The 26,806-nt window shown below is 33.6% G+C and overlaps 2 protein-coding genes across 10 annotated transcripts in view; both read left to right on the top strand.

The window, feature by feature from the left end:
* Positions 1-237: 237 nt before the first annotated feature.
* The window catches only part of LOC132713949 (uncharacterized), a 33,284-nt gene continuing 6,715 nt past the window's right edge, over positions 238-26,806 (top strand). For 6 of the 9 annotated variants that reach the window (XM_060696652.1, XM_060696653.1, XM_060696658.1 and 3 more), the window contains exons 1-6: positions 238-469; positions 13,631-13,925; positions 15,328-15,613; positions 16,123-21,888; positions 23,555-23,946; positions 25,733-25,840. In XM_060696652.1, the coding sequence (XP_060552635.1) occupies positions 13,692-13,925; positions 15,328-15,613; positions 16,123-21,888; positions 23,555-23,946; positions 25,733-25,840 (6,786 nt within the window). In that variant the 5' untranslated portion in view covers positions 238-469; positions 13,631-13,691. Of the gene's footprint in view, positions 470-603; positions 775-11,392; positions 11,866-13,630; positions 13,926-15,327; positions 15,614-16,122; positions 21,889-22,436; positions 22,825-23,554; positions 23,947-25,732; positions 25,841-26,806 lie in introns of those variants that run through there. The other 3 variants (XM_060696654.1, XM_060696655.1, XM_060696660.1) reach the window with 3 other exon arrangements.
* LOC132713955 (chorion class high-cysteine HCB protein 13-like) lies at positions 10,100-10,771 on the top strand. Its single transcript, XM_060696690.1, has one exon. It carries the CDS (start codon positions 10,100-10,102, stop codon positions 10,769-10,771), a length of 672 nt encoding a protein of 223 aa, XP_060552673.1.

Consider the following 26,806-nt stretch of genomic DNA (forward strand, 5'->3'; position numbering starts at 1 on the left):
CTGTCGATATGTAGCCTATTCGGAAGGAGTCGAAATACTTTCCAAGGCATCACGTTTTTGACAAAAAGGCCCACCCGTATTAGCCTACACGACAGGTATACCAATTATTTTTGGTACTTGAGATATAATACTTGATCTTGACCGCCGTGTGCATCTCCGCGACATGCACGCGTCGGGAGGTCTTGTGCGACAGCTATTCAATTTATATCGATGACGTCATTATAACTTTTTGAGCGGCCCTTGCAAGTGAAAAATCCATACGATACCGCTAACAGGTCGGGCTGGTTTGTGAACGCGCTGCAGTTATTTTGCGAATGTTTATGTCGTGTTGTCGAATATCGTAATTTGGACTTAAAAGTAAAACATAACTTTGATGGATATTGTGTGGTAAAGTGAATGACAATATTTGAAGCAATAACTTTAGTTGATCAGAATCTAATTTCCGCGTAAACAATACCAAAACTCTCAGGTAAGCTGTGTACTGTATTTATGTATGCGTGCTAAAAATAGAACGTACAGTAATTCAATGTATGCTCGCAGCGCAGATAAAGAGTTGACCTAGTTATTTATTCAGTCGTCCGATACAAGATTTGTGGTGTAGGATTTTTGTTGATAACATAATTCAGGGATTTCAATAGCTTATTTTGCTAGAGCAATGTTTGAATTTGATACCAATTTTGGATTGATAAAAAGTGTATTCAGTATATCACAATTGAACAGTATTGAATTTATGTGTGTTGGAATTTGTTCCGTTAAGTGAAATAATTGTGTTTAGTAGGTATTTTTAAGTTACGTAGTTTTAACAAATATTCTACTGAGGACGGTGTAAAACGCAGTTTATTGTATAAAAGTAGAGCTGCAGTTTAGATTGTTTGCCTTTTAATAGGTTAGAATGTAAAGTATCTTTCAATTGTAGATCTTGGACTTAAGTTGTTTACTGAACATGGCATGAAGTGATTGACTGTGAAATACGTTCCCAAAATGAAATGTGAATTGTTTCATAACTGATGCAATCATGCTGGATTGTTTACTAGACGCTGTCCTTGTAACTGAGGAATTTTTTTAGTATGTTTGAATGCTTGTTTATAAAAATTGAATGTAACTCTAGTCACAGTACTGTACATGCCTGTCAAAACCTATACATAGCTTATGTTATACATGGGACCAAAAATAGCTAGATATATTTTTGGGTCCAAGTTATACTGTTAAATATATTTCCGACAAAAGAAAAATATTGACTAGACTTGACTTTGACATCCTGTAAATTTATAATTTAACATTTACTCTGATTAAACTTAAAGCTAGATTTGTGTTTGACAAAAGAAATGGATTTAAGGGTGGGAGTTTGTTTTAGAAGAGAGCTTGAGATCACAGCTTATCATCCATTTATAATAAATTCTCAAAATCAAATGATTATTAGTGAGTTTAAAGCCGTCTTTTGCATGTAAAAATTGACTGGTCATCTTGAACATATAGATTTTGTGATTGTAGAGTCTACTAGTTAATTTTCAGATTCTAATTTTTCTCCTAGATCAAATAATTATCTGTGCTAATTATTAATAATCAAGCAGTGTAGCAAATTTTTTATTTGCATTATTTCCCTTTCCAATTGTGATTGACAGTGCATGGTGCGTTTAAATTTCAACTTAAATAAAACTAAAATAAAACATGTCGCATAAAACGACAACTTCAGTGTCACTGATTTGGAACAGTGACTTTAAAAAGAATTTAGTTAAAGTGTATGTTAAGGTTAGGGATGGAAAATGAAATCTATTTACAAGGGGTAAGTTTTTGAATATTAAAGACAAGTGCAGACATTTTATATCTATGTATATAGATGATCTGAATCACACATAATATGTTCTGGTTTATTACAAGATTAGTATTAATGTAAAAATGACTAAATAGGTCTTTCTCTACAGGAAGTTTCTGTCAGTAAGATAAAAGAATGTTATGTGCCAATTATAACTTGTATGTTGACCTATATTGTTAAGGAAAAGATAACAATGTGATTGTATTTCAAGTGTATTGTAAGTTTTTTGTGGCCCACTAAATGGTGGGGCATTTAGATTTACTGTTGTCCATCCGTCTGTCCATTCTCATGTTGTGTCACATATAGCTCAGAAAGTATTTGACCTAGAGTCATGAAACTTTACAGGAATAATAGTCAGCATGTACATTTGTATAGTTGTGCACCCTGGATTTATTCACTGAGTATTTGTAGAGTGATTTGCTTGGTAAACATTTGCAATTTTCAACTTGTGTCGCACATAGCTCAAACAGTATTTGACCTGGAGACATGAAACTGTACAGGAATGTTGCTCAGCATGTGAAGTTGTGCACCTGGGGTTTAACTTTTGGATTTATTCTGTATTGTGAGAGTTATTGCCCTTTACTTAGTAAACATTTGCAATTTTCAACTTGTGTCACACATAGCTCAAAAAGTATTAGTAGTTGTGCAACTGGGGTTTCGTTTGTGGATTTATTCAGTATTTCTAGAGTTATTGCCCTTGAATTAGTAAAAATTTGCAATTGTCAACTTTGGTTGTTTGCATGGTTGGCATGTGTAGTTGTGCACCTGGGGTTTCGCTTCCATTATGTTGTGTTATGTGTTCCTTGAGTGCTTGAGTTAGAATCAACCAACTTAACAGGAATAATAATCAACATGTGCACCTGGGGTTTTGCATGTGCTTCTATATTATATAATTATCCCCTGTCAAAGGCAGAGGGATATAGACTTAGCATTGTCAGTCTGGCTGTGCATCAGTCTGTTTTTCTGTCTGTCTGATAACAGTCACTGAATTGAATGGAGCAAAAACTTTTGTAATAAACTTTTGGAATCTAAATCACATTGAGAGGAAGTGCTTTTCCTAAGTCAAGAATCATAACTTTTATACAAAATTTTGGAGTTATAACCCTTACTATTTATCTTACTTCATTTTTGTATTGGCATAGCTGAAAAAGTACAGCAGGTGTTTACATGAAACTTTTCAGATAGGTAGATAACTCATACATGTACATGTAGGGGAAGCGCATTATATCAGAACCATAACTCTGGTTTGCATAATTTTGAATTTATTGCTCTTTCTATCTTTCATACTTAATTCTAGTCCAGAATATAATTCATAAAGCAATGGAGATATCAATTTGAAATTTCACACAAGCTGAAGTAATATCATTAATGAGAAGCACACTTGTTTAGTAGTTTTGCAATTTGCATCCAAAAATAATTGATGTTCCACTAATATTCCATGCACCCTGGTAAACCCCTACATAACATTTTCATTGCAGGTGTTTTTATGTAGAAAATTCAGGTTAATATCATTTTCTTACATTTTCTCCAAAGTCCAGTAGTCATAATAATAATCATACTTGTTTCTGTAGGTTAACAAATAGACTACAGTTTTCAGGCAAATGAATCAGCAATTTCATTTTTAGTTTGACTTTTTTTTTGAGAAAAAAATAGAGGTATTGTTTACAGTCGCCTCGGCGTTGCAAACTTGTACTTTGATCATAACTTTTTAAGTTCTTGGTGTATTGTCTTCATACTTGGCCATAACAACCTTTTGGACAAGACCTTTCAGTTGACCTCAGTTGACCAGACCAACCTTGACCTTTATCAATAAATGACCTTGACCTTCAAGGTTAAATGTCCGAATTTTCCTTGTATTTTGCTATTAGTAGCTATAACTTTGTTATTTTTTAATGGATTGTTTTCAAACTTGAATTTAATAAACTTTTAGGATAGTGCTTTGAGTTCAACAGACAGACCTTGACCCTCACTCATAAATGACCTTTACTTTCATTGCTTGTTGCTACAATTGGCTGTTACTTTGTAATTAATCAATGGATTATTACAGACATGTTGAATTATTTACATATGACCTTGACCTTTAGGTGACCTTGAGTGACTGTCGAATGATTGAATTTTTATTATATTTTCTTAACATTGTCATTTTTTACCTCGACTAAGAATAAGTAGAGCTATTGTAGTCACCCGAGCGTCGGCGTCGGCGTTGGTGTCCGCGTCGGCGTAACCACTTATGTTAAAGTTTTTGTAATAGTTCAAATATTTTCAAAGTCCATTGACATATGGCTTTGAAACTTGGCACACTTGTTCACCATCATAACCCCAACCTGTAGACAGGAGGAGGTAACTGTATCAAGCATTTTGACAGAATTATGCCCCTTTTTCGACTTAGAATTTACGTTAAAGTTTTTGTAATAGTTCAAATATTTTCAAAGTCCATTGACATATGGCTTTGAAACTTTGCACACTTGTTCACCATCATGACCCCAACCTGTAGACAGGAGGAGGTAACTGTATCAAGCATTTTTTTTTTACTATCAAGCACTAAGAATAGTCGAGCGTTGCTGTCCTACCGACAGCTCTTGTTTGTGGAAAGGATTCATATTGCACAAAATTAGTGTGACTAGACAGACCTATAAAAATTATAAAAAAGGAAAACTTAACTTTTTCTTTAAGATTTGTTTAAACTGTTTATTTGTTTGCTTTTGGAAAAAGTAAAAAAGTGGAGCCTTGTCCCCACCCAGTGGTGGTGCTTGTTACTTAAAATTGCTAATTAAGAATAACAACAAAAATGAACAGTTTTCATTGGTGATAAAAAGTGAAAACAATTATTTTACTTTCCTTCTTTTAAAATTTAAAAAATGATTCTAAATTTCACAAAAAACCCAAAAAAATATATCCCTAATTGCCAGCAATTTTTAAAAACATTTTTAGATTCTCTTGATAGTTAAACAAATTTTTAAAAAAATTGAAACAATATACATATACAGTATAACCTACATTTTGTTCAAAGATAAAAAATTTTAAATGGTAAAGGGACATATTGTATATTGTAGTGTATTATCATTACGGCGTGATAACAGTGAGGATGAAAATGTTTAAGGCTGTATTTAATATATTGTCATGACCATATACATTATATACACACATACACATGTTTGTTTTTAACTTAAACATAGCATGTTATTCACATTTCATAAATTGTAGCCCCAGTATGAGATATTAACAGCATATAATTATATTGAAAGGAGAAGATACATTTGGTCAATTTTGTTGTTTGGTTGTATCAAAGTGGCTTAAATGAAACATATGGTGTTGAGCTTCAAATATGTTGAATTCCAAATAAATTGTATAAAATTATAAATGTTGAATTATATATTTTTTCTACAGGGAGATTCAAATGAAATCCTACCAGAAACTTGGAGGTGTTGGATGCTTTACAGCAATTTTGGTTTATCACAGTTCGTTTGTGCACAGGCTAACACCTCAAAGTTTCTGGTAGGATTTAAATCCCCTCCTATCATTACAGCTGCCCTCTCCCCCAACTTCAGCTTAATTTACGCATTTGGAGCTCCATATCACATGTGTCTGGCAAGAAGTCACTTCTTAGCCAGAGAAAGGCATTTCAAACCTATTTATAGATTATATATAATATTATAATAATTATTAGTGTATTAAATTGATTATATTTAATGTTGGTCATACTGTTAAATTAGGATAGTAATAGAGTGATGGTGCCAGCCAGGTCCACTATTTCAGTCATATTATACAAGTTTTCACTAGTCGAGTCTTGTAAATATCAAAAAATATTCCAACTGTCAGAGTAACTTAGGCACTTGGTGGTAATGCTGGTATGTATGATTGATTTCACAATGTAACAATCACATCTAGCAAGTTGGTGCAACCATATTGTATAAAACTAGACAAAATTATTTTTTAAAGTTTATTAGTGAGACGATATTATTCCCTGCGGTCTGGAGACCGCAGGGTATTGGTACGCGTTTAACTTTTGAGGCATGGAGGAGCACGTGACCTGTTTTCGGTACATGGAGGAGCATGTGATCTGTAAACCGAACATGATTGGTTAATTGACCTTTTCGAAAACCTAGCTAAATACCGTTTGCCGGTACGTTACGGATTTACCTGTAGGTTACAACTTATTAAGAACGTGATATTTCTAATTTTCTATCATTATTTTACCGTTTAAGGTGGAAAAACTTGAATGATGTGTTTCAAAATTATCAATGTTTCTTTAATATCTATCTTAAATTTTACAAACAATAAATTATTTATACTGAAAATTTACAAAATTAAAATATTCGTAGGGGCTTCTACCATAACACATAGAGATATTTTCTGCGTAAACTTGTGTGTTTACTTTATTCTTTGTTTGCTCGGAATTATTCATAAAATGGTAGGCCTATTTAATCATTTTCTTAAAAAGAAATAATTGTTTTATGTTCGACCTTCTCCGGTCTTCAACGGTCACCAGTTTCCAAAGACCTTCTTCTATATTGATATTCAACTGTCAACTATATTCCTGATACAAACGTTTATTTATCCCCCCCCCCCCCCCAAATAATGTTGAAAATAGTTAAATGAAATACCTTTACAGCTGATTATTGAAAATATTATAATCATTATTTCATGATTTTGTTAGGTAGATGTCTTGTTTAACTGTCTTAATTCAATAATGATTTAAGGACTGTCAATATGGATATTTTATGATTTAATGTTAGGCTGTCAAATTTATTATGGATGATCAGTTATATTCACCATTATGTTACTTTAATTTTTGTTGGCATTATTAATATTCAAATACATCTATACATGTATAATACATTGTACATTATTTTAGAAGGGAAGATTTCGATACTTGTTTTTTTTAACAATGTTAAAACATACCAGGACAGTATACAGTCAGGGCAGTATCATGTATATAGCTACATATATGACTCACATAAAGACAGCTATGTTTAAATGGCTTACATCCGCATCTAATTGACTGATATATTAATTAAATGATAAACTTATCAGTTTGGGTTGAAAAGTACAGGGGTTAAAAATTTGTTTTATTGTCTATTTTCCTGTTTACAAAATTAACCCTTTATCTTACATAAAAAACTTTTCATTCAAAAATTATTTATCCTAATTTTTTTTGAGCCCCGGATGAACAAACATTTTGGGGAAGTTTTCCCGTTAACTTCCGTCTACAGAGAGTTTCAGTGTATAGATGCATGAATTGATTTTTGTAATGAATGAAATTTACAAAGTCTTGTTCAATGTATTGATCTAGATAATGTGAATCATACTGTACATATGAGCAATACTATCTCCAGCTCCATGTGTCATATTAAACTCTCAATCATTTCTTTTGATAAAATAATCTCTTTGTTTAGTAAAATAATTTTTGTTTAGTAAAACCATCACATACATTGTACACTATTTTGCAGTAGTATTGTAGTATTGTCCAACAATATTGACCTGGCACTTCATTAATTTTCGTAAAGGTCATTTGAATAAACACTGACCAGTTGTTATTGAATATATCAATATATTTGCTAACTACACATGTCAGTGAGGTGTGGTGTATTGGTATAGATGTCGGACTACAGATCTGAAGGACTCTGGTTCGATTCCTTATCAACACCACGTAATGATATATTTTTAATTTACTTGCAAAATTTAATTTGAAATGTTTTACTACAACTGGTTTTAGAATACCTTTTAGGTGGTGTTTTTATTAAAAAAAATTATTTCAATATAGTATCTTTCAATGCAGGTTCTCTTTGTGACATTATGCAATCGTACATGTATATGCTTTAGTGCATACACACTATTAATGCAGCTTTTAAAATACTACATAGAAAGCACACACAACAAAAGGTTTGCAATAGTGTTAAGAGAATTGCAATTTTTAAAATTAATAAAAACAGAAAATCGCTGAAATAGGATTCGAACCTACCAGTTTACGTCTACATTCTTCAAGTGAAACGCCTTTACCAAATGCGCTAAGAGGGATTTTAATTTACATATTTTAATGCATATTGGAATTTATATTGATTGACAAGTAGATCGTTACGTTTACGGAATATACCGACTACAAGGTCAAACGCAAGAGTGCCATGTCAATGTTGTTGGACAATATGCAATGTTCTTTTCAATGGATAACCAGGTATTTGTATATATGATAGTAAATAGAACTTAGTATAAATTTAGATTGATTAAGTCTTGCTTCAGATGAAATTTATGAACAAAGTATGAAAATTTAATAAGCTACAAATATAATGATAAGTTAAAGGCCCATTATGCCTCAGAAATACATTTATTTTCATTTCTCAAAAGCTTTTTAACTTTGGTGTACTTTTATAAAACTCATGTTTGCCATTTCTAAAAAATTAAAAATACTTTTTTTCTGAAGCTTTATGTGCCTTTCTGTCAATATACAATATTTATAACTATACTGGGGATATCACATACAACTACACTGGGGATTAGTCTGGATTGTGATTGTGGAGTGGCAAGTATAACTATACTGGGGAGTTGTCTGGATTGTGATTGTGGAGTGGCAAGTATAACTATACTGGGGAGTTGTCTGGATTGCGATTGTTGAGTGGCAAGTATAATTATACTGGGGAGTTGTCTGGATTGTGATTGTGGAGTGGCAAGTATAACTATACTGGGGAGTTGTCTGGATTGTGATTGTTGAGTGGCAAGTATAACTATACTGGGGAGTTGTCTGGATTGTGATTGTGGAGTGGCAAGTATAACTATATAGGGGAAATGTCTTGATTGTGATTGTGGAGTGGCAAGTATAACTACCCGGGAAATGTCTGGATTGTGATTGTGGAGTGGCAAGTATAACTACCGGGGATATGTCTGGATTGTGATTGTTGAGTGGCAAGTATAACTACCAGGGATATGTCTGGATTATGATTGTGGAGTGGCAAGTATAACTACACTGGGGAGTTGTCTGGATTGCGATTGTTGAGTGGCAAGTATAACTATATAGGGGAAATGTCTGGATTGTGATTGTTGAGTGGCAAGTATAACTATACTGGGGAGTTGTCTGGATTGTGATTGTGGAGTGGCAAGTATAACTACCCGGGAAATGTCTGGATTGTGATTGTGGAGTGGCAAGTATAACTACCGGGGATATTGTCTGGATTGTGATTGTGGAGTGGCAAGTATAACTACCAGGGATATGTCTGGATTATGATTGTGGAGTGCCAAGTATAACTACACTGGGGAGTTGTCTGGATTGCGATTGTTGAGTGGCAAGTATAACTAAAAAGGGGATATGTCGTGATTGTTGAGTGGCAACTATAACTACCATGGAAATGTTTGGATTGTGATTGTGGAGTGGCAAGTATAACTACCGGGGATATGTCTGGATTGTGATTGTGGAGTGGCAAGTATAACTACCAGGGATATGTCTGGATTGTGATTGTGGAGTGGCAAGTATAACTATACTGGGGAGTTGTCTGGATTGTGATTGTGGAGTGGCAAGTATAACTATACAGGGGATATGTCTGGATTGTGATTGTGGAATGGCAAGTATAACTACCGGGGATATGTCTGGATTGTGATTGTGGAGTGGCAAGTATAACTATCGGGGATATGTCTGGATTGTGATTGTGGAGTGGCAAATATAACTACCGGGGATATGTCTGGATTGTGATTGTGGAGTGGCAAGTATAACTATACAGGGGATATGTCTGGATTGTGATTGTGGAATGGCAAGTATAACTACTGGGGATATGTCTGGATTGTGATTGTGGAGTGGCAAGTATTAACTACCGGGATATGTCTGGATTGTGATTGTGGAGTGGCAAGTATAACTATGGGAGATATGTCTGGATTGTGATTGTGGAGTGGCAAGTATAACTATGGGAGATATGTCTTGATTGTGATTGTGGAGTGGCAAGTATAACTATGGGAGATATGTCTGGATTGTGAATTGTGGAGTGGCAAGTATAACTATGGGAGATATGTCTGGATTGTGATTGTGGAGTGGCAAGTATAAATACTGGGGATATGTCTTGATTGTGATTGTGGAGTGGCAAATATAAATACAGGGGATATGTCTGGATTGTGATTGTGCAGTGGCAAGTATAACTATCAGGGATATGTCTGGATTGTGATTGTGGAGTGGCAAGTATAACTATCGGGGATATGTCTGGATTGTGATTGTGGAGTGGCAAATATAACTACAGGAGATATGTCTGGATTGTGATTGTGGAGTGGCAAGTATAACTACCAGGGATATGTCTGGATTGTGATTTTGGAATGGCAATTATAACTATACTGGGGATATGTCTGGATTGTGATTGTGGAGTGGCAAGTATAACTATACTGGGGAGTTGTCTGGATTTTGATTGTGGAATGGCAAGTATAACTATACTGGGGTATTGTCTGGATTGTGATTGTGGAGTGGCAAGAATAACTATACTGGGGAGTTGTCTGGATTGTGATTGTGGAGTGGCAAGTATAACTATACTGGGGTTTTCTCTGGATTGTGATTGTGGAGTGGCAAGAATAACTATACTGGGGAGTTGTCTGGATTGTGATTGTGGAGTGGCAAGTATAACTATACTGGAGTATTGTCTGGATTGTGATTGTGGAGTGGCAAGTATAACTATACTGGGGTATTGTCTGGATTGTGATTGTGGAGTGGCAAGTATAACTATACTGGGGTATTGTCTGGATTGTGATTGTGGAGTGGCAAGAATAACTATACTGGGGAGTTGTCTGGATTGTGATTGTGGAGTGGCAAGTATAACTATACTGGGGAGGTGTCTGGATTGTGATTGTGGAGTGGCAAGTATAACTATACTGGGGTATTGTCTGGATTGTGATTGTGGAGTGGCAAGAATAACTATACTGGGGAGTTGTCTGGATTGTGATTGTGGAGTGGCAAGTATAACTATACTGGGGTATTGTCTGGATTGTGATTGTTGAGTGGCAAGTATAACTATACTGGGGAGTTGTCTTGAGTTGCGATTGTGGAGTGGCAAGTATAATTATACTGGGGAGTTGTCTGGATTGTGATTGTGGAGTGGCAAGTATAATTATACTGGGGAGTTGTCTTGATTGTGATTGTGGAGTGGCAAGAAATAACTTTACTGGGGAGTTGTCTGGAGTTGCGATTGTTGAGTGGCAAGTATAACTATACTGGGGAGTTGTCTGGATTGTGATTGTGGAGTGGCAAGTATAACTATACTGGGGTATTGTCTGGATTGTGATTGTGGAATGGCAAGTATAACTATACTGGGGTATTGTCTGGATTGTTATTGTGGAGTGGCAAGTATAACTATACTGGGGATATGTCTGGATTGTGATTGTGGAATGGCAAGTATAACTATACTGGGGAGTTGTCTGGATTGTGATTGTGGAGTGGCAAGTATAACTATACTGGGGAGTTGTCTGGATTGTGATTGTGGAGTGGCAAGTATAACTATACTGGGGAGTTGTCTGGATTGTGATTGTGGAGTGGCAAGTATAACTATACTGGGGTATTGTCTGGATTGCGATTGTTGAGTGGCAAGTATCACTCACTATACTGGGGAGTTGTCTGGATTGTTATTGTGCAGTTGGGAAGGCCACGCTTTATTTACAAATGACTCATGAATATATTAGAGTTCAACAGTATATGAATGCGGCTTTAGAGAAATATCGCTTTATTGATCCCATCCGCAAACAGTTTTTAAGTTACCTTTGTTATAAACCAAAGCATAAATAAAATAGCGGCCAATTTTGATAGTGAGCATTGAGCCATTGCAGTCAATAGTAATCCAGATAAGGTAAAAACAGGATATACGACAGAACATAAATTTATAAATTAAAGGTGATCTTGTACACGCAGATTTAAAAATTCAGTAAAGGAGATTTTTGTCGAATGACTTTTTTAAAAGAAATAACATGTATACTGTGCTTGTTGTGCAATTGAAGATTACAATAAAAGTGACTTTGCTAAATTGTTCTTAATATATAGTCAATGCACTTGAGTTGTTTTAATGGGATTAAAACAAATGGATAACAGTGAAATAAAAATAGTAAGCTCTTTTCTTCTGTAAATTGTTTTTGAGTGGAATTTTCTGCTAGTTTTCAAACAATATTGAAGCTCTTCATAAATTTATGGAAAAAAAATGAAAATAACAAGCTGAAACAAGATGTTTTTCTTTTGTAATTTTTGAATATATATTATATTTTTCTATAACACAAATTGTTGTGCTTTTTAGAGAAAAAGTTTAGCAAAACCTTAAAAATATTAACAAACTAGATCAATACAATATTGTATGATTGTTGCTTTTGTTAATACTAAAGAAGAGAATGATTTTCAGGTCGGAATAAGTACATTTATATGGTATGTGTATACCAATATACTACATAATAATAAAAATTTTAAAACGTTTTGTATTCAACCACTTGTTAAATTTAACAGTGTTTTATAAAAGGTGTAGTAGAGCTATACTTGGTTCAGGTATATATTGATCGAGAATTTTCAATAGATTAGACTGGTACCTAGTATACATTGTATGACGATTAATCCACAGAGGTCCTATCTTTATGTGTTTATATTGAATTTTGTATAATGATATGGTTTTGTATGTGGATAACAAACATGTACACAAAAGATCAATAAAGACAAATGATTAACTGAATAGATGGCAGAGGTTGCTTTTTTAAATTGAATTCAATTGAAAGTGACAGTTATTGCCATATAGTGTTATTTCACAGTAAGCATAATACTTTGACAATTTAATGCTAATTTGTGTGCAGCTCTGTAAAAAGAAATATTACAACTTTAAAGCAGAACACCTCCAGATTCATGTTAATTTTTATGAAATTTTTTTAAATGTATTCAAAAGTAAAATATTGTGAGGTGAACAAATGAAGTAATTAACATATTGCAATTGGCATTTACAATCCAAGAAAATTATCAAAAAGTCGTCAACATATGCAAAAACGGCCCTTACTGCGTTAGTAACACAGTAGAAATATGGTGATAAAATACTGCAAAATCAGTCTTAAACTGCACATAACATGTAAACTATAACTTGGATCTTGAATGTTTTTACATTTCTTAAAATTCTAGTACATTTTTATCAATATTTATTTTCTTGAAATATTTTGGCTTATCTGGAGGTGTGCAGCTTTAATAGTATTCAAGTATTGGATGGAAAAAACAACAAACATTATTACAGTATTAAACAAAGATTAGTACTGATACACAAATTAATTTATGCTATCACATTCTGTTGCACTCAAGATACTCTGTTATAAAATACATTTTAAAACTACAATAGTCAAGATAATGTACTTCAAAACCTAGTGGTAAAACAGGTAATATTAAAGTATAGTTACTTCCCTTCTCTACCATTTTTTTCCAATACACATGATTAACGTATTTAAGCTGAACATATGTTCATATATTTCCTTTGTTGTTTTATTGTAAAATCGAGGTTAAACTAAATGTTTGTTGACTGAATGTATGAACGATTGAGAAAACTGATACGACAAATGTTTTTAAACGGTCTATCAGTCTTGCATATCGATATACATTCTTATATTCAGACATTGATTTGAGATGTTATAAAGGTCAGCTCTTGGGGTTAGCATTATATGTGTTGTAAGGTTGAATGAAAGTACATGCATATTGGTTTATTTTTTATGCAAATTGAACTGATTCTTGTTTTCAATTTTTTCCCTTATTTAATAGCAAATGAAGGACTGAGATAGATTTTAGTATGTTAAAGAAAATTGTTAAAAAATAAGATTTCCTGCAATATTTGAATATTATTCTTTTCACTATTTCAGATATCTTTAATACCTTCTGTAAGGATGGGTTAGTTAGTTCATTTCCACTAAAAACTATAGAATGAAGAAGTATTTACAGTATAACACTTCACATTATCGTGAAGCTCCCACAGGCATTGGGGTCCATTTGCCAAAAAGACAAACCATTGATACTTGTCAAAATGAAGCAAGGGTTCCAAATATTCTGGATTTATCCGGGAGGCCTAATATTCATCATGGTATGAAGGCTACAGAACAGAAAGAAGCCAAAGAGCAGGAAGCTGCATTAGATTTGTCCAAGTATGGAAGGCAAGAGGTGAGTTCATTTCTTTTCTCGTTTAATAAATTGGAATACATGATACTTTTAATATTGACCATTTGGAAATGCCTTTTTACCCTTACCATGCTTAATATCTTAAATGGACTTGCCCGGATTAGATATCTTAAATGGACTTGTCCAGATTAGATATCTTAAATGGACTTGTCCAATTAGATACCTTAAATGGATTTGTCAAGATTAAATATCTAAAATAAACTTGTCTAGATTAGATATCTTAAATGGACTTTTCCAGATTAGATATCTTAAATGGATTTGTCCAGATTAGATATCTTAAATGGACTTTTCCAGATTAGATATCTTAAAAGTATTTGTCCAGATTAAATATTTTAAATGGACTTGTCCAGATTAGATATTTTAAATGCACTTTTCCAGATTAGATATCTTAAATGGACTTTTCCAGATTAGATATCTTAAATGGACTTTTCCAGATTAGATATCTTAAAAGGATTTGTCCAGATTAAATATTTTAAATGGACTTGTCCAGATTAGATATTTTAAATGCACTTTTCCAGATTAGATATCTTAAATGGACTTTTCCAGATTAGATATCTTAAATGGACTTTTCCAGATTAGATATCTTAAATGGACTTGTCCAGATTAGATATCTTAAATGGACTTGTCCAGATTAGATATCTTAAATGCACTTTTCCAGATTAAATATCTTAAATGGATTTGTCCAGATTAAATATCTTAAATGTTGAAAATTGTGCAATATAATCTTTGAAATTTTCAAAATTATGAGGATCCTATTTTAAGCATTTACCTATTTCTTTTTATGAAAAACACTATTTGTGGTATAAAAAGAATATTTATTTTTAATTGCTATGTTAACTTATTCAAAAGACATGGGCTGTTCCAAAAATGTTTTCACTGTCAGCACAATGGGGCTTGTAAATTTGTTTTATACATTATCTCTGTAGTAATCAAACACTATTGGCGGAAGTTTATTTTGTATATTTAACCGTCCAGCTTATGTGTTTGTTTTAATGACAAAATCTAGAACAATACTTTATAGGGTCATTTTGTAGTTATTGACCATCTCTTTTCTGTCATAAGAGGTCAAATTTAAGAAGGCTTAACTTGAAAACATCTTGACAAACCAGAAAGTTTGCATTTCTACACTCCCAATTTGGTTCAGCTTAACTGATTTAAGATTTTTTGTTAAAAATGCACACATTACGGCTCACATAATGGGAAAGCATATGAAGTAAAATTAAGATTTATAAAGAGAAAGGAGATTTTCTATCATTATACAATTAATTGAATAAAGTTTTAGGCGACATTGGCATTTGCAAGAATATTGGTAGCCTTGAATGCCTAGATTTAAATGTAAATGAATGTCATGTGTATAAAATATTTTATTTATTTCATGATGAAGTCGCAGGAAGAGGCATTGGATTTGAGCAAACCATGTGTCAAAAGACCAGAACGTCCTATGAGCCAATCATATCCTCAGACACATTCAGTCAACCAATCACAACAACCCATACAAACACCTCCTGCTACCAGACATTCTAAGTCTCCGGCTGGCCAACCATACAGCTTGTTACAAGCTGCACTGAATTCAAGCCAACCAAATGCTGGGTTAAATCCAATATTTGAAAGGATTGGCCAGTCAACAGCAGTTATGTTAGACCAAAGGGCAATGATTTTTTCCACTGCAGGTAATTTAAATTAATATCGTCTGTCATATGTTGTGGTTTTGAAAGGAAAATCTGGATTATTCATGTATCTATATGTTTTCAAGACATTTTGCACTGGAAACATAAATATAATTAATATTTGCAATTAAAAGACAAGAGTATTCTGTGGCTGAGAGTATGGTTAAGGTTTGCTGACTTGAAATGCCTTGCCAGTCAGTGCTATGGGCCTATACCAACAGGCACTTATAATTCTTTCACTAGTCAGCCAGTTAATTGAAAGGCAGCCGTTCTAGTAGGTGCCTGCTGATACTTGAAATAATGAATGGCACTGCAGATCTTCTTCCATTGGTAGAAGACCTTCATAGTATTGATGAGATTTAAAAACCAAGCCATATAAAGTTAAAAACGTAAAAAAAAACAGAAATCAACTAATTGATCATTGAACATTTTTGTCAATCTTAGAAAAGTTTAACTGCCATTCTATTTATATAGTTCTTAATTGTGTTTCATTTTATATTTCAACTATTTAGGTATGCCAGTGACAGACTATGGAAGGACAATTAAACCATTCTCCTCATTATCCTCACGACCACTGGGAATCACTGTGCCCCACATGACACCAGGGGCAGTAATTCAGGGAATGCACAAACCTATTGCTATAACAACACCACAGCCACATAACTCCTCAGTTAACACCAAAAGTCAAACTGTGAGTGATGCATCAGTTAGTGTGACAGATGCCAGTCATTCTATACCTAGTACAAGTAGCCAAGGTTTCTTAGTTAGCCAGTCAAATTACTCCTCTGGACACAACATTCAGATCAGTAGACAATTGAACTCTGGAAAGATTGGAAATGTAGACTCTATAAAATATTCTCCTGAAATATTAAAAGATGCAAACAGGGTTGAACGTTATTTAATCCAACCGCCGAAGGGTTTGAATAATGTTGGGAATATTAATGTGGTACCGACAGAGGTTCTGGCCGGATTCTCTTGCAATCAGTGTGTAAAAACATTCAAAACTAAAGCTGCATTAAAGCTTCACACTACAGTACATAAAACAGCAGAAGAGAGACAATATGCATGTACAATTTGTTCTCGGCGTTTCTTACATCGCCACCATTTAGTTGTTCACCAGAGGAAACATAGTGGTGAGAAACCATTCAAATGTACTGCTTGTTCTAAAACATTCATGGCGATTTTTCTTCTTCACAAACACCTTAGAAAACATGCTCGTGAAACTGGACCAGTTTCTCAGATATCAACAGACCAGTTAAAACAGCTTCATGATAAAAAGCTTCTACAGCTTCCTACTTCAAGAGTTGTTTCTGACGTAAATACAGCAAAACCACCTTCTGACAGTAGCTCAGTTATAGTGTTAGATGATGATGATGAAGAAGTTGTAAATGCCACTGTTGAAATAAAAGTTCATGATGGTGATGAAGGAAAATTGGACAGAAAACGATATGAGAGGCATAAAAATAAACAAATTCTTGATATGTTTGAAAAAGATCCTAGCATGATACTTGAAAAATTAAAGGCAGATTTGATGAAGAACAAAACAGAATTTGAAAACCAGAAACATATAAAGACTGTTACTGAAGAAACTGTTGAAATAATCAAACATTCAAAGGCTGAGTTTGAAAATAAATTAACAGAAGAAAGAAGTAACAGCCCTGAAAAAATAAATACTAATATTGATAAGAAAGTGACAGAAAACAACGAACAATCAAAGGTCCAGGAGGATACAGATTATTTCATTAAGTCTGAAGATGTAGATCGCACATATAATTACATTATTAAAGACAGTAATTATGATGAAGTTAATGTTGACATGGGAGAGAAAGAAGCCATTAAACAAGAAGTGCTTGATGATATTCAGAGGGAAGAAAGTATCGAAAAACAAAATCCCTTTCCTGTGTTTGAATCAGATGATGAAGTTGAACTTGATTTTACTACTGGTGAATTGAAAGTGGTTGGTAAAAGAAATATGTATGAGGTAGACATGAAAGAAAATGGCACAGATACTGAAATGACAAATGATGCAAATATAGAAAGTGAAAATAAAGTAGCAGCCATAGAAATAGAGGTTAAAAATGAAAATTGTTTTGAAAATAATGAAGATGGTGACTGCAAGAAAGAAATTGATGATTTAAATAAGACTTTGTGTGCAGATAATGAAAATGCAAATAATTCAGAATGGTCATTTAAGAAAGGCAAGTTTGATTCAAACTTAAAGCAGGATAAGCAGGATTCAAACTTTGATCATGACAGAGTTGAGTATAACAAGGAATTAGAGAAGTGGGAAAACATTAAGGCAGATTACGTTAATTCTATTGAGGACGGTAGTTCGAAAGATGATTTGTTGAAAGAAAAGAATTATGAGAAATCAGATATGAATAAAATTGAACATGTAAGTGGAAATATATTTGAAAAGTTTAAAGAAATAAGAGATGGTATGAAACAATCAGAAGATAAAAAGTTAGAAGATAAATCTATCAAAGATGGTATAAATGACATTAATAGAGATGTTGAAGCTATTCTTGGAGTCATCAAACAAAAGTTATGTGAAAGTGAGGAAAACAAATCCGAGTTATCTAAGAAACCCAAACTTAATGAAAAAGGCGAAGGAAGTGAACTGCTTCTAAATGTACTTGCTCAGAACAAAACTAATGGTACTGAAACAGTAGGCCTTATTACACCAAAGCATATCCGACACAGGAAAGGAAAAAAGAAAGGGAAAAAAGTAAAGTGCGAGATATGCTCAAGAAGTTTTCATTCGGAACATTATTTAGTGTTGCATATGGCAGTGCATAAAAGAAACCCAATGTTACAGTCATTGAAGAAAGCGAAGGACTATCAAATGAAAGCAATGGGCTTCTTAAATAAAACAAATGTAACTTGTGATATTTGTAAGAAAGTTTTTAAGTTTCAAAAAAGTTTGAATTCCCACATGCGTGTTCATAGTGAAAAAATGATCCAAACTAAATTGTACCGTAAAGCTTTTAGGGACTTTATGGCGGAGGCGGCACCCCAAAGCTCAAGAGGCCTTAGTTCAGATAAAGAAAAATCTCACACACTGAACACTGACACAGAATCTCAGTTTAGAAGATTTAGTTCAGGGGAACAACTTCTAAATAAGGAAAGCAAAATTTCTGCAGCTTCTTTAAAGAGGGTCAGTTGTGATATTGAAAATCTGAAAGCTTTTAACGAAGACCAGTATGATGATCCACCAATAAAAGTGATAATTGGTGATGATAACATTAAACGATACTTATGTCATGCTTGTGATAACACATATACTACTCGACAGAAATTAAGAATGCATGCCCTCATTCATAAAGACAATTGTTTTCTTTGTCATGTGTGTGGTAAGTCATTTTTCCGTCATATAACACTTGAAAAACATATTTCAACACATAGGTTACCCAGACCTCATGTCTGTGAAACTTGTAAAAAATCATTTATACATAGAAGTAGTTTGATGCGACATAAGGTCATTCATGAAAAATCAATACCAAGCATTAAACAACAAGTAGCAGACATAAACTTTGAAATGAAAATGTTGGACACATACACAATGCTAAGGCAAGAAAGAATGCAGAAGTTCCAGGCACAGAAATGTAATGAAACATCAAATAATGAACCAATGTTGTTGAAAACAGGGAATAAATTTGATCCTCTGGATTTATCTGTGGGCATTAAAACAGAAGATCTTGGTTTACCCCCAGTTTTATCTCCAGTAAGTGCTGGCATACCAAATGTAACACATGCCAGTACCTGGAATCTAAGCCCACCATTGATAACACATGAAACAAATAGTGATATTGGGGAAAGGTTTTCAGACAAAACTAAAGTAATTAAAAACATTGAAAATGATAATAAGCTTGGGAAGGTTGAGTCTCTCAAGTCATTAGAAATAAGAGAAAATCGAAAAAGACGGACAGAGTCTACTTGTAGTGACTCAGACATGGTAGCCGTCGAAGGGCACCAGGTTGTCCAGAAAAGGTCACGGAAAACACGTGTTTATCAGACGTCGTGTAGGGTTTGTAAAGAAGTGTTCCCAAATGTAATGTTATTAAAATCTCATATGGTAGTGCATAATACTGTGGAGACACACTTGTACGAGTGTCACATTTGCAGACATAGATTCACTCAAAGCTGCAGTCTGTTACGGCACTTGAAAACCAGTTGTCAGGAAAATCGTATGAAATGTGTGCCATGTGGGAGAACGTTTCATCGGAGAAACACGTTTGATCAACATATGCGTCTTCATCAAGGTGGACCTCCAAACCTGGATGGAAGTTTCTTTGACAAAAGACTTGATGAGGCTGAAGTTATTGAAGAGCGAGAAAGTGATATAGAAAATAATAACCTTGCAAAAATTGAGGGCGGGGTTATGCATCCGGATGGTCATATTCCTCCTTTAAGATTAGAACTGATAAATATGATAGAAAAAGATTCAGATAATAATGTCACGGTAATTAAGCACGATGGAAACGATTCTGATTCAGATGCCAGGACTTACCTGTATTCAGAAGGAGAAGTTCATTCTAGGTATAATTCAGACTTTTCTGATAATGACTGGTCCCCACCACAATCACCAAGAAAACCATCAATTCCTCAGGACTTATCTGTCACTAGTGGAAATATGACATTAAATTTGCTTAGTGCAGTGTGTAGTGACATTATTAATGCTGAAAAAGAACAGGAGGTGAAAAGAAAAGAAATGGAAGAAAAACAAAAAGAACTTGAGACAATTGAAATTTTGGCAAATTTGAAAAGAGGTGCGATGCAGAAATCAGCTAGTCCCTCTTCAGCAGATATGAATGTATATCATGTTGCCTTTCCATTTACCTCTTGTTATGATAAAAATAAAGTACCTTCAAGTACCCAATCAGAAAGTACTACTCTCTCAGATCTAAGAACATCACAGCATAAATCAAACTTCACAAGACAGAGTGATCATACAGAACATTTAATTAATGATAAAAATAAAATGGAACAGCATTCAGATCATTTGAATTTTGATCATGATAAAAAGAATTCCCACAATAAACCTGAATCCCTACCATTTACATCTTTTGCTACCCATAATCGACAAAATTTGCCGTCAGTGGTCCAAAGTATACCAATTTCAACAGTTGAGCCAAAGATTCCCACAGTTGTCCTGGAAGTTTCTGCTGAAGCTGAACGGAAGCGGCGGCAACGAGTAGAAAGTACCTGGCAAGAAAAAACATTTAATGCTTTAACAGTGGGAAAACCAAATGTATCTATAAATGGTCCACATTCTGTGTCTGCAGTTCCTCCATCATCTGTTTGGAATGCACATCATAATTCAAACATCCCTCATTCAGTTGCAGATGGACAACATTCATCTCCAATTATTCCACTTTCATCAGCAATAAATCAACAGTTATCACCATTCATTTCACAGTCATCACCAAGAAGTCCACACACATCAATGGGAACCCCTCAACAATCAGCTGATCACTTGTCGCCTGTCATACAGAATATGTTAGGAAGATCACCCCATTTCACATGTAGTCCTCAGTCACATGTAAATGATCCACATTTATCAAAAGATCTATTACATCAGGAAATGTCACAGATGAAAATGCACTATCCTGCTATTCAAGAGCGTTTGTCACTGTTGATGAAAGCTCAGGTACCCACAAACATACCTGGATCTTCCCACAATACTTCTGCTCAATCTACCAAAACTAATTTGTCTGAAAGTACAAATTCACACAGAACTTTTGTACAATCAAATAAAACTTTAGTGAAAAATGTACAAAATGCAGAGAATGATGTACCCCAAGACTTATCAGTGAAGAAATTTTCTCAGGAACATACTTCTGTGCATTCAAGGTCATTGCACTCGAGGTCTCTTTCCACGGATTTAGCAAGATTGACTCCAAATAAAAGCAAAAGATCAGATACAACAAGAACTTTTTCAGCAGACATGCCAGTACCATTGACAAAAGAGAGTACAAGACAATTGTCATTGGAGAGTAACTCAGTTATTTCGAGGCCAGAAAGTTCAAAGTCTTTGCCAACAGATGTTCTTAAGTCAGGTTATTCTGAGATGAAAAGATCAGAAAGTGTTCCTCTACAGCAACCACCCCTAGTGCCTATGCTTCAGTGTAACCTCTGTAGTCGTGTACTCTACAACAAAACTGATCTTCATCTTCATATGATGGAACATGGAAGGTCAGCAGGTGCTGTGTACAAGATGTTGCAAAGCAACAAGGTACTTTTAGAACAGAAAAGACCCTCAATTGAATCTCCTTTAGGTAGGTTCTTGTAAGAACTACTCATATTTTATTTCTTATTTTTAAATAATATTAATAACAGTAAAATCTACATTTTACATTCTCATGTCTACATAAATGTAATTTATTTATATACATGTTTTAAGAAAGGTACATGGGTTGTCTGTTGTTACATGTTAAGGTTGTTGATTTTAAACTACTTGGCCCTCACTGCTATGAGTTCAAATTCTGTCAGAGAGTTTGGATTTTATCATATGAGGAAGTTTTCCAGCTAGCCAACGAAACTTCAGTGGTTCTACTCAAGTGCCTATTTGTGTCTGAAAATAATTCAGATGGACAACTGAGGTCTTCCTCCACCAGTAAACATGTAAAGTCACCATTTAACCTGCGAAGTAAAACACAAACAAAGAAATAAATTAAAAAAATAAGAAAGAAAGAAAGTGAAAGACTGATTTGTTTGTTTATTTAAAAAAAAAAAATTATCTGAACATAACACAAAGTAAGCATTATCATTGTAAACTAAAGTATAATTCAAAACTTTATTCCCTCACTATGAAATATTATTTCAGATTTCACTAAAGCAGGGCCTAGTAATGGTTTTGGGACACATATCTAAGGAATCCAAACAAATACCACCTACTTCGTTGGACCTTTCAACAAAAAAATCTGAGAAACCAAAAGCTATCAATTTGTCTGCATCACAAACTGCGGACAACTCACCAGGAGTACAGTCTAAGTTGTTTATGCCATTTGTTCACAAAGCATCTGATAAGTTGTCTCCTATGTCAAGTAGTGATCAAAGTGATTCTCTTTCTTCCCCATCTACTCCATCAGGATCTTCTCAATCAAGCTGCAAGTCTGGACGCACTTCGTCAAGAATTACGCATGAAAATCTATGCACGTAGAAGATCACAAGGACTTGATGAGCTCAAGGTGGAATTCAAACCTCCAGAGCCTACTGAAGTATGATCCTTTCTATAGTTCAAGACTTAAAACGATATGTATTTACCATTACATAATCCTTAATAATTCATGTTATGATTTTGTCCTTTAAATTTGGAACAATTAGTAGAAGTATTTTCAGGGATGCCAATATTAAAATAGAATAAGCCTCCCAGCAGTATTAGTTTGGTAAAATGCCATAATTTTCAGGCTGTCCTTAAAAAACATTAAGTTTGTATTCTTTTTTTTATTTATCAGTTCTGCCCAACTGACAATCTTTTTCTGAATGTATTTCTACTTCAAACTACAGTATCAAGTTTAACCATATAAAATGTTTCTTATTATCACTCAACATTTGTGAGTGTTCAATACTCTAGCAAGACTATTTCCAGAATTATGCCCCTTTTGAACTTAGACTTTTTTTTGAGAAATTGGTAATTTTTAATCCAACTTCTTCAATCATGATAGGATTTTAAAAATGTTATATTTTGATAACAGGGATGTTTAAAAAATAACTTTAGAGTGTCCTTCAGTCCGTCTGTCTGTACATAAAAACTGTTTCCTGTGATCACTTTTAAAGAACTTTTTCTACAAATTTACTTAAAATATGAACCTAAGTGAATGGCCAATGGCCCTTCAGAATGTTGCTTGGGCTCTTACCGGTAGGGGACTTATGGATTGCTTGCAATACTATGATAATTGCTTGTTCAAAACTTTATTCCCTCACTATGAAATATTATTTCAGATTTCACTAAAGCAGGGCCTAGTAATGGTTTTGGACACATATCTAAGGAATCCAAACAAATACCACCTACTTCGTTGGACCTTTCAACAAAAAAATCTGAGAAACCAAAAGCTGTCAATTTGTCTGCATCACAAACTGCGGACAACTCACCAGGAGTACAGTCTAAGTTGTTTATGCCATTTGTTCACAAAGCATCTGATAAGTTGTCTCCTATGTCAAGTAGTGATCAAAGTGATTCTCTTTCTTCCCCATCTACTCCATCAGGATCTTCTCAATCAGCTGCAAGTCTGGACGCACTTCGTCAAGAATTACGCATGAAAATCTATGCACGTAGAAGATCACAAGGACTTGATGAGCTCAAGGTGGAATTCAAACCTCCAGAGCCTACTGAAGTATGATCCTTTCTATAGTTCAAGACTTTAAAACGATATGTATTTACCATTACATAATCCTTAATAATTCATGTTATGATTTTGTCCTTTAAATTTGGAACAATTAGTAGAAGTATTTTCAGGGATGCCAATATTAAAATAGAATAAGCCTCCAGCAGTATTTAGTTTGGTAAAACTGCCAGAATTTTCAGGCTGTCCTTACTAGCCTAGCTCTCAACTGGTAGCATAGGCAAGTCAATGCTACTGCTCAAAAGTTTTAAGTTTGTATTCTAAACTTTGTTGGAGTATTTATTTATTGTAATTCAGTTCTGCCCATTCACGAGTTTTAGACATTATTAACTTGACAATCATGAATGAATATGCAATGGAAATAATCTTATTATGACTTCTGAATATTTCTAAAATTTATTAGTTAAGTTTGACAAAAAAGTGATGAATTTTCAGCCCATTTTGCACTACAGTATCAAGTTTACCAAATAATGGACATAATTGTAGACCAACAAATATGTATTGATCAAGTAATAGCTTGTTGACAATATCATGATTGTGTTGACAATAACATGATTGTTGGTACATGACTGATTAATATACATATATCACACATTGCCTAATGAATATACATGTCCCACATACAATGTACACATTCCACATTGCCTAATAAATACATAAATATACAATATACACATTCCACATTGCCTAATAAATACATAAATATACAATATACACGTTCCACATTGCCTAATAAATATACAATATACACGTCCCACATTGCCTAATAAATACATAAATATACAATATACACGTTCCACATTGCCTAATAAATACATAAATATACAATATACACGTTCCACATTGCCTAATAAATACATAAATATACAATATACACGTTCCACATTGACTAATAAATACATAAATATACAATATACACGTTCCACATTGACTAATGAATACATAAATATACAATATACACGTTCCACATTGACTAATAAATACATAAATATACAATGTACACATTCCACATTGACTAATAAATACATAAATATACAATATACACGTCCCACATTGCCTAATGAATATACATGTACATATCACACATTGCCTAATGAACATACATGTACATACATGTATTACATGCACATTGCCTAATGAATATGCATGTACATATCACACATTGTCTAATGAACATACATGTACATACATGTATTACATACACATTGCCTAATGAATATACATGTACATATCACACATTGCCTAATGAACATACAACATACATGTATTACATACACATTGCCTAATGAATATACATGTACAAATTACACATTGCCTAATGAATATACATGTACATATTGCACATTGCCTAATGAATATACATGTACATATTGCACATTGCCTATTGAATATACATGTACATATTGCACATTGCTTAATGAATATACATGTACATATTAAACATTGCCTAATGAATATACATGTACATATTACACATTGCCTAATGAACATACATGTACATACATGTATTACATACACATTGCCTAATGAATATACATGTACATATTGCACATTGCCTAATGAATATACATGTACATATTGCACATTGCCTAATGAATATACATGTACATATTGCACATTGCTTAATGAATATACATGTACATATTAAACATTGCCTTATGAATATACATGTACATATTACACATTGCCTAATGAATATACATATTAAACATTGCCTAATGAATATACATGTATATATCACACATTACATAATGAATATACATATATCATACTACAGATGACAGAATCAGAGAAGTTAAAGTTGAATTACCGTAGGGAATGTAACCGACAGGCAGCACAGAGGAGTCGTATGAGGAAGAAGGATTTGGTAGACAGTCTGCTAGAGGTATGAATAAATTAACTTTATCTTACATTTTTCCAGTCTACAGTTTGTTCTTCATTATTTAATTATAATGTTTCTTTAGTACTAATTATATGACAAGATTTGAGCAAGTTATTAATCCATTTTTAGACACTATTAAGATTGGTTGCAGTTTGAATTAGGGGTGTCACGTTTATCCAATTAAACGGGTATGGTTGGTTTTTAGCTAAAAACCTGCAAAGAGGAGAAAAAAGTTTTAAATTGATTCTAAACATTACATTAGATTCTTATAACAAGATATGACAATTTGTATTTCAGTTGTACTAAATAACGTATTTTTTCCCTGATCGATTATGGTTCTACCTGATTGGAAAATGGTCAGTCCATATTGTAATCATTTTGAGTACAAAGGATTTTATTAGTATGGTCGGTTAAACGTTTAACACGGTTCTCTGGTCTCCGTTTAAACGGTTAGCATTTCTCTAACTGTGACTACCCTAGTTTGAATGCATAAAAGATTTCAATAAAATGAAAGAAGCATGAAAATCCAAATTTGTATTTTTCTTATAATTTATTTTTATAATATTTTGCTATATTTACTGCATGAATCACTTGCACAAATGCAAGCTGTCAAATTGTACCTTATTCTGTAGCATTATACTGTAGTATTGTAGTTTCATGTTGATATGATCTTATGTGGACTAGATAGTTAAATTCCACTCTTCATATTGAAGATAGCAGGTGTGTGGCTGTACCACTGCAGTATTACTGTATGTTGTATATATGTAATATAGTCACTCACTCAACTATACTGTAGAAGACATGCTACTTACATGTATCACATTGCCAGTCATTTACACCAAATCACTTCAAATGATTTACATTTATACTGGTAACACTTTTCAACAATAGGGCTGTTTATTTTACCAATTGAGTATATGATGCAAGAAGTGTTTGCATTTAGTTGTTTTATGCTAAAAAAAAGTAAAG

This window comes from Ruditapes philippinarum, unplaced genomic scaffold (assembly GCF_026571515.1).
Source record: "Ruditapes philippinarum isolate M1 unplaced genomic scaffold, ASM2657151v2 ctg186_1_1_1_1, whole genome shotgun sequence".
NCBI classification, from domain to species: Eukaryota; Metazoa; Mollusca; class Bivalvia; order Venerida; family Veneridae; genus Ruditapes; species Ruditapes philippinarum.